The sequence below is a fragment of the Cricetulus griseus genome, chromosome 4, assembly GCF_003668045.3.
Source record: "Cricetulus griseus strain 17A/GY chromosome 4, alternate assembly CriGri-PICRH-1.0, whole genome shotgun sequence".
In the NCBI taxonomy this organism is placed as follows: domain Eukaryota; kingdom Metazoa; phylum Chordata; class Mammalia; order Rodentia; family Cricetidae; genus Cricetulus; species Cricetulus griseus.
The window spans coordinates 151,430,975-151,444,017 of NC_048597.1; the positions used below are offsets into that span (position 1 = coordinate 151,430,975).

Consider the following 13,043-nt stretch of genomic DNA (forward strand, 5'->3'; position numbering starts at 1 on the left):
AAAATCTCAGCAATAGTTGAGAGGCTTCCTTAAACATCATTCCCTGAAAATGAGATTGATGACTACCTTATATGCCACCCTAGAGACTTCATCCAGTGGCTGATGTAAGCAGAAACAGACATCTACAGCTAAACACAGAACTGAACTTCTGGAACCCAGTTGCAAAGAGGGAGGAGTGAAGAGCAAAGGGGTCAAGATTTAGCTGGTGCAAACCACAGAAATAGCTGCCCTGATCAAAGGGGAATTCATGGACCCCAGACTAATGGCTGAGAGGCCAGAATGGGACTAATCCAGACCCCCCTGAACATGGGTGTCAGTGAGGAGGCCTTGGCAATACATGGGAACTCTGGTAGTAGACCCGTATTTATCTCTGGCGTATCAATAGACTTTGGGAGCCCATTCCACATGGAGGGATGTTCTCTTAGCCTGGACACATGGGGGAGGACCTAAGCCCTGTCCAGGATGATAGGACACTCTTTGGTGTTCCCCCATGGAGGGCCTCACCCTCCCTGGGTAGCAGAGTTTGGATGGGGTAGGAGGTTGGTAGAGGGCAGGGGAGGAGAGAAGGGAGAGGGAGCTGGGATTGACATGTGAAGCAGGATTGCTTCTAATTTAAATAAAAATAAATTTAAACCATAAACTTTTGGCATTTATAAATAATATTGTATTTTAAAATAAATTCAAACATATATTGATACAGTAAGTAAGAACTGTCATCCTAGAAAAGAATCACTGTCCTCCAGCCAGGCCTCATAAGAACACATATAGAGAAATTAAGATGGATGCATCATTTCTGGGCTACTTTTCTTTACACTTTCATTTTAATGGTCAAAGAAAAATTATGAAAAGATAACATTTGTAAAAAGAAATTCATGTGAGTTTTCCTTCATACATTGTCAAAATCTTTTTTTAAAATTATACTGTATTTAGAATTTTACTTGAACTTTTTTTGCATATCCCCAAAGTAATATTTTCACTGAGAAAATTTTAGTGAAATATTGTGTATTGTTTGTGCAAATCAAATAAAAGGCAATTAGCACAATATTTAAAAAGGGATTAAAAAGAAATTCATAGATCTCAGATTTCAGTATAAATGTGAAATATGTTTGTGTAGTATGATTTTATTTCAAATGTAGTAATACATGTTAGGAATACAATACTTGGGCATTTTTCATGTATTTTCATTAGCTAAAATAGGCTTTCACATACCAATAATGTGTACTATATATATGTATATATACACAATGCTTCGTTGATATTATTCAAAATTGCACCTTATCTCCGAAAGCAGGGTTAGGAGGATATCTATGAGTTCAATACCAGCTTGGTCTAGCTGGTGAGTTCTGGCCAACCAGAGCTACATAGTGAGTCCCTGTCTCAAAACAAATAAACAATCACAATCTACCTCACTTCAAAACAGCCTGTTCAATGTAAACCCATTTATAAGTAAAATCAAAATAAAGAATAACTAAGGTATCTTTGAGAAGTAAAAAATCAATTATTTTGGCCAGTAAACTCAATTTATATACATTCCATTCCATTTTGTAAATGTCATGTTGAGGGAAGAGAGGAATTATGAATCTGAGCAAGATTACAATGATGTGGTACAGAATGAGATAATGCAGAACAATTGTGAAAAAGAAAGATATTCTCTTTTGTATACACACACACACACACACACACACACACACACATACACACACACACGACATCTTATGCTGGGCAGGATGTGGAGCAAGGGGAATACTCCTCTGTTGCTGGTAAGAATGCAAACTTGTACAGTCTCTTTGGAAATCAATATGGCTGTTTCTCAGAAAATTGGGAATCAATCCACTTCAAGACTTACGTATGCCACTCTTGGGAATATACCCAAAGGATGTTCAATCATACCATGAGGACACTTGCTCAACTATACTCATAGCACTTTATATATAATAGCCAGAAACTAGAAACAACCTATGTGTCCATAAACTGAAGAATGGATAAAGAAAATATGGTATAGCTTTTTTTAAAAAAATAATGGTATTATGAAATTTGAAAGCAAATGGATGGAACTAGAAAAATCATCCTCAGGTAGGTAACCCAGATACAGAAAGTCAAACATGGTATGCAGTCACTCATAAGTGGCTATTTACTTTACTCATAAGTAAAGTAAAGGATAACCATGCTATAATCACAGACCCAGAGAGGGTAGGTAACAAGGAGGGCTCAAGGGAGGACACTTGGATCTCTCTGAGTAATGGAAATAGAAGACATATATTCTATTCTTACTTAGAAACAGATGTTGTGTGTGTATATATATATATATATATATATATATATATATATATATATATATGTTTTTCTAGGTGAAACATCAAATAATGTTCCTACTATGTGACAATAACTATGCACTTCTATCACAGTTTGAGTTGTTAAGTTATATCTAGTAATTCATCCAAGTCTTAATTGGTCATGTCCTTTGGGCAATGGTAGCATAGTGCAGGGATAAAATCATGGCTCAGGATTCTATAAGAGGACTTGGGCCAATCCTGGTTTTACCGGAATAGGGTACAGAGAAAAAGACTTTACATTACCTACAATTAGAGCCAAAGGTATAGTAGAATGGCTGGTGATGACAGAGTTAATGTATCAAGAAGACCTGTGTCTGTGATCACTCCAAGTTATTTTTTGACTCACTCTTTTCTGACATAAATTCTCTTGAGAGCTAACAATGAATGGTACATTGCCAGACTTCATTCCTAAGGATTGGACAAGTTGTGTGTGGGGGGGGATGTCTAAATCTTACCTTTATTTACTTATTTTTGAATGTATTGAGTGGGGAGAAGTGTGGAGGTCAAAGATATGTTTCAATAGATAAAGTTATTGTCATTAAACATCAAGAATTTTGAAGTAAACTGTATTTGAACTAAAGCTCTGGTTACTGAATAATAAACCAAACTGGTTTGGTATTTTGGGGATTTTATTTAAAGCACCTTTAGGAATGTGTAAACTTTCCTTTATGGTCATGAAAGGAAAGTTAAAGAAGTTGATATATGTGAAAAAATATCATCTCACTGTCTGAAGAACAACTACGGCTCTAAAAATATAATTTAAGAGTCTATAAAATTTGACAAAGAAATGCCAGTAGGCAGGAAGCAGAAGTGCATTTTAACCACAACAGAAGTTGAAGTGAGGCCAGACTCAACACAGAGAGGAGTAAAGGAGGATCAAAGTTCTTTTCTATCTTTAATCACAAAAAAGAAAGCCCTTTATGGTGACAAGAAAATTGTCTTCAGCTGTTTCATGAGGATAACAGTTTATTTGCCCAGGAAAAGCAAGGCAATGGATATAGTTTTATTTATGAGACCATGGTGATGAATGATATACAAAATTGAAAAATCTATAACTAAGTGTTTTCTGTTGTGGGCTCATTTGTTTAAGAGAATGAAATAGGAGATGGATGATAAAAGATAATAACTTTTAAAAATTCTTTGTGAACTCTATAATTCATTCCTGAACGCCTAGGCTAAACTGTGAAACACCCTTCTCAAGGATCTCTTCACTTCCTTGTTCCTCAGTGAATAGATTAAAGAGTTCAGCATGGGTGAGACAATATTATTTAATATTTGCACCACAGCACCAAGCAGGGGGTTTGGTGTGCGCTGTAAGTAGATGATGATTACAGGTCCATAGGCACAGAGGATGGCAGTGAGGTGGGCACTGCAGGTGGAGAATGCTTTCTGCCTGCCTTCTGCTGAACGGATTTTCAGAATGGCAATCCCAATGTGTGCATAAGAGACACAAACACTGAAGAGAAGCATCAGAGCCAGAAAGCCAACATTAATGGAACCCACCTTCTGAGCCAGTTTACTATCAGTGCAAGCTAGAGGTAAAACTGCAGGAATGTCACAGAAGAAATGATGGACATGGTTGGGTCCACAGTAAGTTAAGTGAAAGGTAAAGGATGTTAGGATGCTGGATTGAAGACAACCTACTAACCAGGATACTGTGACTAAACTCAGGCACACTCCAGGTTTCATGATGAGCATGTATCTCAGTGGGTGACAGATGGCAACATAGCGATCATAAGCCATCACAGAATAGAGGCAACCTTCAGTAGATCCCAAAAAGTGATAGAAGAAAAGTTGGGCAGCACAGCCTTTGTAAGAGATGGCTGGGCTCTGACCAGAGAGATAAAGGAGCATCTTGGGACAGGTTACTGATGGGAATAGCATGTCAAAAATGGATAGAAGTCCCAAGAAGAAATACATAGGAGTGTGAAGAGTAGATGAAGAAACTATTGCTGTAAAGATGAGCAAATTTCCAAGCAATGTGAAGAAGTATATGAATAAGAATAAAACAAAGAGCAGAGTCTCCAGTCCTTGTGTCTGGGGTATTCCCAATAGAATAAATTCATGCAGCAATGTGTGATTTCCCATGGTCCAGGAAGCCTGTTTTGGATTTTCCCAAACATGAAAATATAAATGTAGAGGTTGATATTAGTAGTGTATTTAATGTCATAAATTTTTATTAATTTCCCCTTAGAAATAATAATGGGAATTATTTCAATGTCATTTATGTGCTATAAAAACATAATAAAAACACAGACTTCATAACTTGAGATATATTTCCTCTCAAACATGAAAGGCAACAAAACAAACCCTTAACATGCTGAAGTAATGGATGAGGTAGGAAGACAGAGTTCCAAATAGCAAAGAGTGACAGGGTTTACCTAATTCCCATAATCCATTGTTCAAAACTAGTACAGAATGAAAATTTAACCTGGAAAATTGTTCCTCCTTTATCCTTTTAGAGCATTTTACTCACTCGATGACATTAACCAGTATAATGAAATGTCCATCAAAGTTGAACTTGGGGACCCTCACATCTAATTTGAAGTATGAGTCATCATAGTGTACAATTGTGCAGTATTTACACTATTCTAAATTCACACACATATCATGCATTTGTATATAAATAGATAAGTGCATATATGAATTTTTGTATCTTGGTTGGGATATTAACTCATATGACAATATTCATTTGATAAAAATAAATTTATAGTGAGATTTCACTACTTTTTTAGATTTTAAGTTCCCTAGAATTTAGCAGCCATGTTGCCTTTGGTAGGTTTTAAATTTTAATGACTTACATGCTATGTAATGAAATGAATGTAAAATATTGTACAATGTTAATAATCATTACATATTGAATTTTGACTGGTTATTGTATTAAAACAAAAGGTATCCTATACTTCCTGAACATTTAATGTTTGAAAATATTGTATATACCAAAAATTAAGATAAACATGCTTAACATGTGTCAATGTTCCCAATAGATATATTAGTACATAGTTTGATATTGCTAAATGAAGGAAGAATGTTCTACAGCAGACATGTAGAATGTATTCTTTTGTTACATACGTCCCAATGCACTGTCATTAACTGTCACCATATCATGATTTTCTTTGTTTCATTTGAACAGAAATAGGCAACTGAATATGCTGAGAACCCAAAAGAACCTCTGGGTAAGTGTGATAAGAAGTCTATTGAAATGCTTTCACTTCAAGGTTCTTGAGGCTCAGCCATGAGCAGTGTTTCACATTGCATTTTTACTTCATCTATCATCTTGAGATACAAATTATACAGAAATTAACCAGTGATCATTGCTATGATGTCTAACTTTTGAATTCATTTTCTCTGATCTTTCCTTACAATTAATAATTTCTGTGTATAAATTTTGTCTTCACAAACCTTGGAAGTGATAAGTAAATACCCACAACATCCATACATGGTGATCTGGTGAAACGAGTACAGTATCTAAAAAGCTAGAGTTCCCTAAAATAAAGACTTCAATTTTTAATCTAAACCTGATCTAGCATCGTCTTTACAGAAGAGCTGGAACTTAAGTCTTTGTTCCAGGGATGCATCCCTGAATGGCAAGTTGGATATTTCTTCCTGGACATAGTTGGACTATGTGTTCCAAGAAGAGACCATGTCTATAATAGTTATTACTGATTGCTGCATCTTTATAACATATTTGGGCTGTTACCTATTTGTTTTGACACCACATTTTTGAAGGCTTAGACATGATTACTTTCAGCCTAGAACCATATCTGGGGCTTTGAAAAAAACAAACTATAGAACCACAACTTTCATCTTCTGTCCCCAGATTGTAGATCTGCTGGAGAACATTAAGATACTCTTCACCTTGTGGAGCATTTGATTTTTGAGCAAAGCAAGAGGCAGGCTGAATGCCAAACATATTTGCAATGGCTGCCAAACAACCATTGTCCATTGGTAAAGAGAAAAATTTGAAAAGTTGGGTGAAGGGGAGAAAATGGAATTTCCTGAGGAAAGCCACATGAGAACATCACTATTATTGAAAATTTACATAACAACATGAAAAATTATGAATAACAATTAGAGTAAAAATATCTGAAATAGAAAAAAATCTTTTCATACAGCCACAGAGTACTTAAGATATATTCAGAGTTTTCATCTTAATTCTTGTGATAATCACATATAGTAGGTTATTAAAATATTAATGTAATTAATTTTTGTCATTGTGTGAAGCCTATAATGAATTTTTATTGCAATGAAATAATTGAATCTTGGATACTTTCCTCTTGTTAGAGTAAAGTTAATATTATCCCCATTTATTCTTTTAAAAAATTAGTATTTCTCATGGAATATTATATGGGCTTAAATTCAGGTTTTGTATATGCATCATTGTAAAGAAGACGCCATGGTCATTGGTTGTTCCAGAGTTCATCTCCATAGGAAAACATCATTAGAGTTCTCAGAACAACTTAATTTAGTCTCAATAAGCAGGGAGGGCAAACAGAACAGTATGGGTGTATAAATGCAATTCAGGGAAAATAATACTAGCAAAAAATGTATAGAAGAAATTGGAATGTAAGGAATGATATGAATCATGGAAATGTAGGATATAATTAGGAGCAGAGAGTCGCTGAAAATCATGATAGAATGAAAAAATATTATTGAAATTCTTTAGTATTACTCTCTATAGGTATGCTTTAGGTTGGCTATTCAATTATGGATATAATTGGCAATCTCAGACAATGTCTCTTTCCAAAACTACCTGTTAAAAATAAGCGTATGATTGACCTTGGACATGACAGAATTCTGTTGTTGCGAGAAGGAAAGGAGAATTAAATAGAAGAAATGAGACTTTTAAGGGGGGACAGATTTACTTTCAGTTTTAACCAGTTCTGGTCATTTGTAGAGTAGAAGGGTTAGGGAATATTATTTACATCTGCACTCAAAGCAAGAGATGGAGAGGGAACACACACAATATTAAACACTGGTTTAATATTGGCATGAATATCACAAAGTATGGATGTCTGATTAGGATCTATTCAATTGTTCCCTATAGAAATAGCTTAATTTTGTTGAGAAATACAGTGAGTGATAAGATTGGGGACACAGGTTTAAGTGCTTATGGTATTCCATGCAGTTCACATGTAGTACCCTTTCAAAATGTTCCAACACACTGGGCTGTAAATGACACTAATGGCTGGTATCAGTGAAGTGCAAAAGGAACAATGAGCTACATTGCAGTCAATTCTAAAACAGTGTATACAGGATTCATACTAAGATTACAATTCAAATCAAAGGAAACCCATGAGAAATACCTTATGAAAATAGCACTATTTGCTGTTTTCCACCATTTTGTATCATTTTCTCCTACAAACTCAGGTGTCATTTAAAAATAAATAACTGTCAAATAAAAATAAACACATAAACCCTAAAGCTTCTCACCAATTGTATACCCACCACTAGCAAGCTCATAGGAATTACAAACACATGAAAACAAATTATCACGTGTGTGTGTGTGTGTGTGTGTGTGTGTGTGTGTGTGTGTGTGTGTGTGTGTGCGTGCGTGCATGGGGGGCATATTTGTATGTATGCAGATGGGTAGCCCATGTGCGCTCATAGGGAAGCCAAGGATCAACTTCAGTTATCTTGATTTTTATCTCCCTACCTTGATTTTTAAAGATGGGTTTTCCACTGACTTGAGCTGGGTGTTTTGGTTAGCTGGCCCTCAGGCATTTGGGGAGGTGACTGCACTAAATTAACAGCGAATATGTTAAAGTTGAGTGAGATAAGCTGGGGAGAAAGCATAAGGCCTGGAGATATATAATGAGAGGACTAACTTTGAAAATACTGTATTTTAGAATATAAGAAAAAAGGCAGACACTTTCAGATAATTAGGAAGACAAGCCTGTGCATCTGTCTCATGTATCTTTGGTAAAGATCATTCTTTTCTATCTTTGAAGGAAAATATTTAACTAAATTCTATAACTGAAATCTTTTGCAGTACTATGAAACACAAGAGGTAATTAATTAACAAACAATGAATAATGACCCAGTAAAAGTCCTCATTCCTACATGTCATAAGACTCCGAGTGAGTGGCACAAGGACACTCGCCATTACATTGATAGAAGAGGAAGCCTGAAGTCAGGACTTTCCTATATATCTTTATACCTTAGGATTTCGAAAGTGTGAAAAACAAAACTTAAGAAGGAAGGGAAGCAGATTTAAGCACTTACTTGGTCACAGATCATAGCAACTCAATTAGGGAAGTAACCTTTACATTCTTCCAAAGGTGACAGGGCTTTCCCCTCACCAAATGTTTCCCCTACCATGATGCCAGCATTGGGCTTGAGTTATTTTTTAGTCCAAAAATCATATGTGGCCTCTTTTTCTTTCAGTACCATGCATAGAACAGTGTACTATACCCTAGGTGACAGGATGGTGTGTTGTTAGTAGAAATGGAAGGACCTTCTGCATTTGTGGGATTTTAAATGATGTCACAGTCCCTCTAGACTAGACCTCATTACTGTTGTAAGTCTCAAGAGAAGTCTTCTGAGATCAGGAAGTGATTAAACACTTAGTACACAACAGTGCAGTAAGGAAGATAATCCTTAAGGTAATTGACAAAGTATGCACATCCCTCCTGACAACCCTACTTTCTCTTATGTGTAAATGTCTCATTGGACCACATGTTCCCTGGAAACTCTGCAAGTTGCTATGGCAAATCTATTATTTTTCAAATTTATATCATTCCCTTATCTCTCATAGTCTCTCATTTCCTATTGATTTTAACTCACTATCAAGATCATAGCCGTTCTAGGACAGGTTAGTAAATAAGATGGCTAACTAAAACTTGACTCAACTTAGGTTTCCTTCCAACATAGCACTCAGTCCTGAAAGCATACATAAGAGTAGCTTTATACACACTGAGGAGGTTGTATTTATGTATTTAGGGATATATGAATATACATATGCACATACATATGCATATTTGCATGTAATAATAATGAGAAAAGAGGCAATGAATTTGAAAGAAAATAATGAGATTTTATGGGAGGCTCTGGGAAAAGGGAAATGATATAGTTATAATCTCAAAAGATAAAAAAATATTAAACAGGTGAACAACAATATTGGAGGATACTTTGGCACACTAAATCACAAGGAAGAACATTTATATAGAAATAATTAATATGAAATAACTCCCATTTGTTATCCAACATTCTACATAAATCATGCACCAGCACCAGGCAAATGGCTCAATCAAATGTAGTTCCTGAGGACCATTATGAAACTATACATACCTTCTATTGCCTACTGATGCCCTAGCTTGCAGTAATGCTGATGTACATGAGCCCAATGTACCACTTGTTCTGTCTCAGTTTAGCAATAATGCTGTTGGCCTACAAAGTTACCATACTATACTTTCTGTCAGTGTTTTATGATGTAGTTCTTTTGTTTTTAAAAAGAAACTTACTATAAAACAATGTTATGCTAGAAGTAGCTCATTCATCCTGTGTTATGAATCTCCTGAGATTGCATCCATGTGGGGTGAAAATATGTATATCTGTAACTATGTACCACACCCTGAAGAAATTGATAACATTATTTAGAATGTGTCATCATGGCAATGTTTCGTTTCCTTTAGACACTTTCTTAGCCAGGCCTCTGTACCTGTTTGGTCATTGAATATGCTCTCCCCTTACAGGTAATTTCTAAGGGTTGTATTTTTCCTGTCATGTAACCATAAGGCCAGTGTGTACAGTATGCCTTTGCATACTATAGCCCAGTGCTACATACTTGGGATTCAGTCACACTTATTAAATATTTGATGTGCAAAAACTTATTGAATAGTTGATCATTCAAAAGAATGAACTTATCCATTTTGTTTAAACATATTAAAAATGAATACACTGCATAAAATGCATTCATGCTTCAGATCCAGTGTTTTGCATGTAACTGACCCTGTAAATAACCAGAGTCATATGTATGACCCCCTGATTTACCTAGTTCCAAGAAACTGTCACATCTACTCTGACAGACTTTCTTCCTTTGTCTTTTATTCTTCCAGATCAAAGGATGTATTCTATTGTTCTCACCATATTTAGCCTTTGGCTGTCCAGGCCCTCAAAGTGGCAGGTATGAGAATGATTTCCTCACATGAGGAAGAGGACCATTATTTCTTAGGATTATTTTGACAAATGCAAAGCCTGTATTTCTATAACTAATAAAAGAGCCCTTTCTGTGGTTTACATTTTAATTTGCTCTTTATTTACATTAGCATACATGGATATAATTTAAAATAAACTTCGATCCACCATATCATTTAAAAACTTAGTAGAACAATTTTCACAAATTTCACAAATTCAAGAATATACAGCTTAGAAAGGAAATTTTGTCAAAAGAAACATGCTAACTATAGCAAATTCAGACTGACCCTTCCAGTCACATAACAAGTTGTTTTCATATGTTCTACACACTGGGGACAGTGATGATGATGATGTTCCAGTAACTAGTTCTGGGCTCTAGTTTCTATAAGGGCATGCAGTGTGAAGACCTTTTCCTGAAATTGATTTTTCATAAGCCATGCAGTCTCCCATTGTCATTCCTGGACCATGATGCCATCATATTTATGGTCACAAAACATTGCTCATTCTTTTGCCCTCATCATTCAGCCAGTTTTCCTTTGGCCTCACTGTTTCTTCTGAGTTTACTGAAGGGATCCCTCTAACTCAGCTCTGAACAGTTTATTTCCTACAAAGCTCATACTTTGTTTTTCTGCAGCAGTTATCTGCTTTTTCTTTTCTTTTGGTAATCTCCAGATTTGTGCTCATGCATGGTCTTAGAAAGGATGATTTTAAGAAAGGTCTTAGAAAGAATCATTTAAATCTATCATTTAAGTCTTAATGATGCTCAGTTCTAATAGGCAAGAACTTAGGTCTCAGTTTCTTCCCTTCAAAACGTTCCCCTCCTCCCTGTACGACTTTCTTGCCTAGTATCTTAGAATGAATGCAGGCCATAAAGTGACATGATGGGACACAATTTTCAGTCACAAGAATTCCTTGCATTTCTATCACTCAAGTAATTCTTGGTTTATAATTTGTCCCAAATATATTTTCTGTGCACAGGAAGTGATATAAAACCAAGGGAAGATGTGGTATGGTGCGTATGAAATTAGGTAGGATGAGAAAAATCTACTGTATGCTTTATGCTTTCTTCATCTTTGGCCACAGCATTTATGCAGGCCTATTCAAATGATTCCCTTAGTGGTTTGTTTCTTCCACAGTTATCTGACACTAGGACTTCATCCTTTCTTTGTGTAGTTAAGCATAAAGTTACTCAGCAATTGTCATGTGCCTGAGTTTCTTTTTAAAGGAGCAGGACCCCATCTTTTCCTTTTTTTTATTTTTCACTTATTTTTCCATACTGACAGCAGTTTTTCTTCCTTCCTCTGAGGCAGCAAGTTAGTCTCACTCCTCTCTTCCCATTCCCATGCCACTTCCCATCTACACACTCCCCATCACTCCACCGTTATCTCCAGTCAGTAAGGGGTAGGCCTCCCATGGGCTTGAACAAAGCATGGCACATCAAGTTGAGGCAAGGCAGAGCTCCTTCCCTTGTGTCATAGATTGTTGTGGTTGTGTGGGCAGCTACAGGCTAAACACTGGAGAAATGGAAGATCAGATCCTCAGAGTTGTGAGGATGGCTTGATGTGGACTAAACAAATAATATATTTCCAGAAAGCCCTTTAGGCTCTTGTTCATTTGAAAGAGTGTTAAGGAGCTTAAAATTAGTGACCAGGCAAAAACTATTCTACTTTTCAGGAGCTCTTGCCAAAGTTGTTTCAGGGTCTTCAATAAGATAAGATTGCTGGATTAGTGTAGTAGGTTCTGTGATTATGCTCTGCTTCTGACAGGAGCATGCAGAAGATAACTGTCTCTCTGTGTTCCTTTGTCTTCTGTTATCTACTTCCCCATATTCTTCTCCTTTCTTAGCCAATGTTAGGATGAACAACACAGCTGCTCTATTCCCACTGCCTATATTCAAGTTGTTAATAAATTCAGTCACGAAAATAATATCTTCTAAAATTTAATATCAGGTCTCTCATTTGTAGTTCATTTTAGGTGAAAACAAAATTTTAAAAAATGCTGGAAGGCAAACTAAAGTCAGCTCCTCAAGGCCTGTTTTTTATGCAATATCATTTTGGGTCAATGACACAGAATCTTTGAAAAAATTAAGGTCATTTTTCTCAAACTTCAGTAGTCTTTTTCTTTTTTATTTTATTAGTTCTAGTTAGGGAACGAGCTTATTTCAAGTCCCTTCTCCCTCTCCCTCCCCTCACCCCCAACCCTCCTTCCCCACCCCCAGTCTACCCCCCACCCCATCCACCCACCACTCCCCAGGCAGGGTAGGGCCCTCAACTGGGGCTCTGCAAAGTCCACCAAGTCTTCCTATGCTGGTCCTGGGCCCTTCCCCATGTGTCTAGGGTCAGAGACCACCCTTTCACGTGGGATGGACTCTCAAAGTCCCTTCTTGCACCAGGGAAAAATACTAATCCACCACCAGAGGCTCCCTGGAGTGCAGAGGCCTCCTTATTGACATCCATGTTCAGGGGTCTGGATCAGTCTTGTACTGGCCTCCCGGACAGCATCTGAGGTCGATGTGCTCTCCCTTGTTCAGGTCAACTTCAGTAGTCTTTAAGTGACTAAATTGATTGCATAGCT

The 13,043-nt window shown here is 36.5% G+C and overlaps 1 protein-coding gene across 1 annotated transcript; it reads right to left on the reverse strand.

Annotated features, from left to right (window-relative positions):
• Positions 1 to 3,503: 3,503 nt before the first annotated feature.
• On the reverse strand, positions 3,504 to 4,421 carry LOC100765094 (olfactory receptor 148). Its single transcript, XM_027412288.1, has one exon. It carries the CDS (start codon positions 4,419 to 4,421, stop codon positions 3,504 to 3,506), a length of 918 nt encoding a protein of 305 aa, XP_027268089.1.
• Positions 4,422 to 13,043: the final 8,622 nt, after the last annotated feature.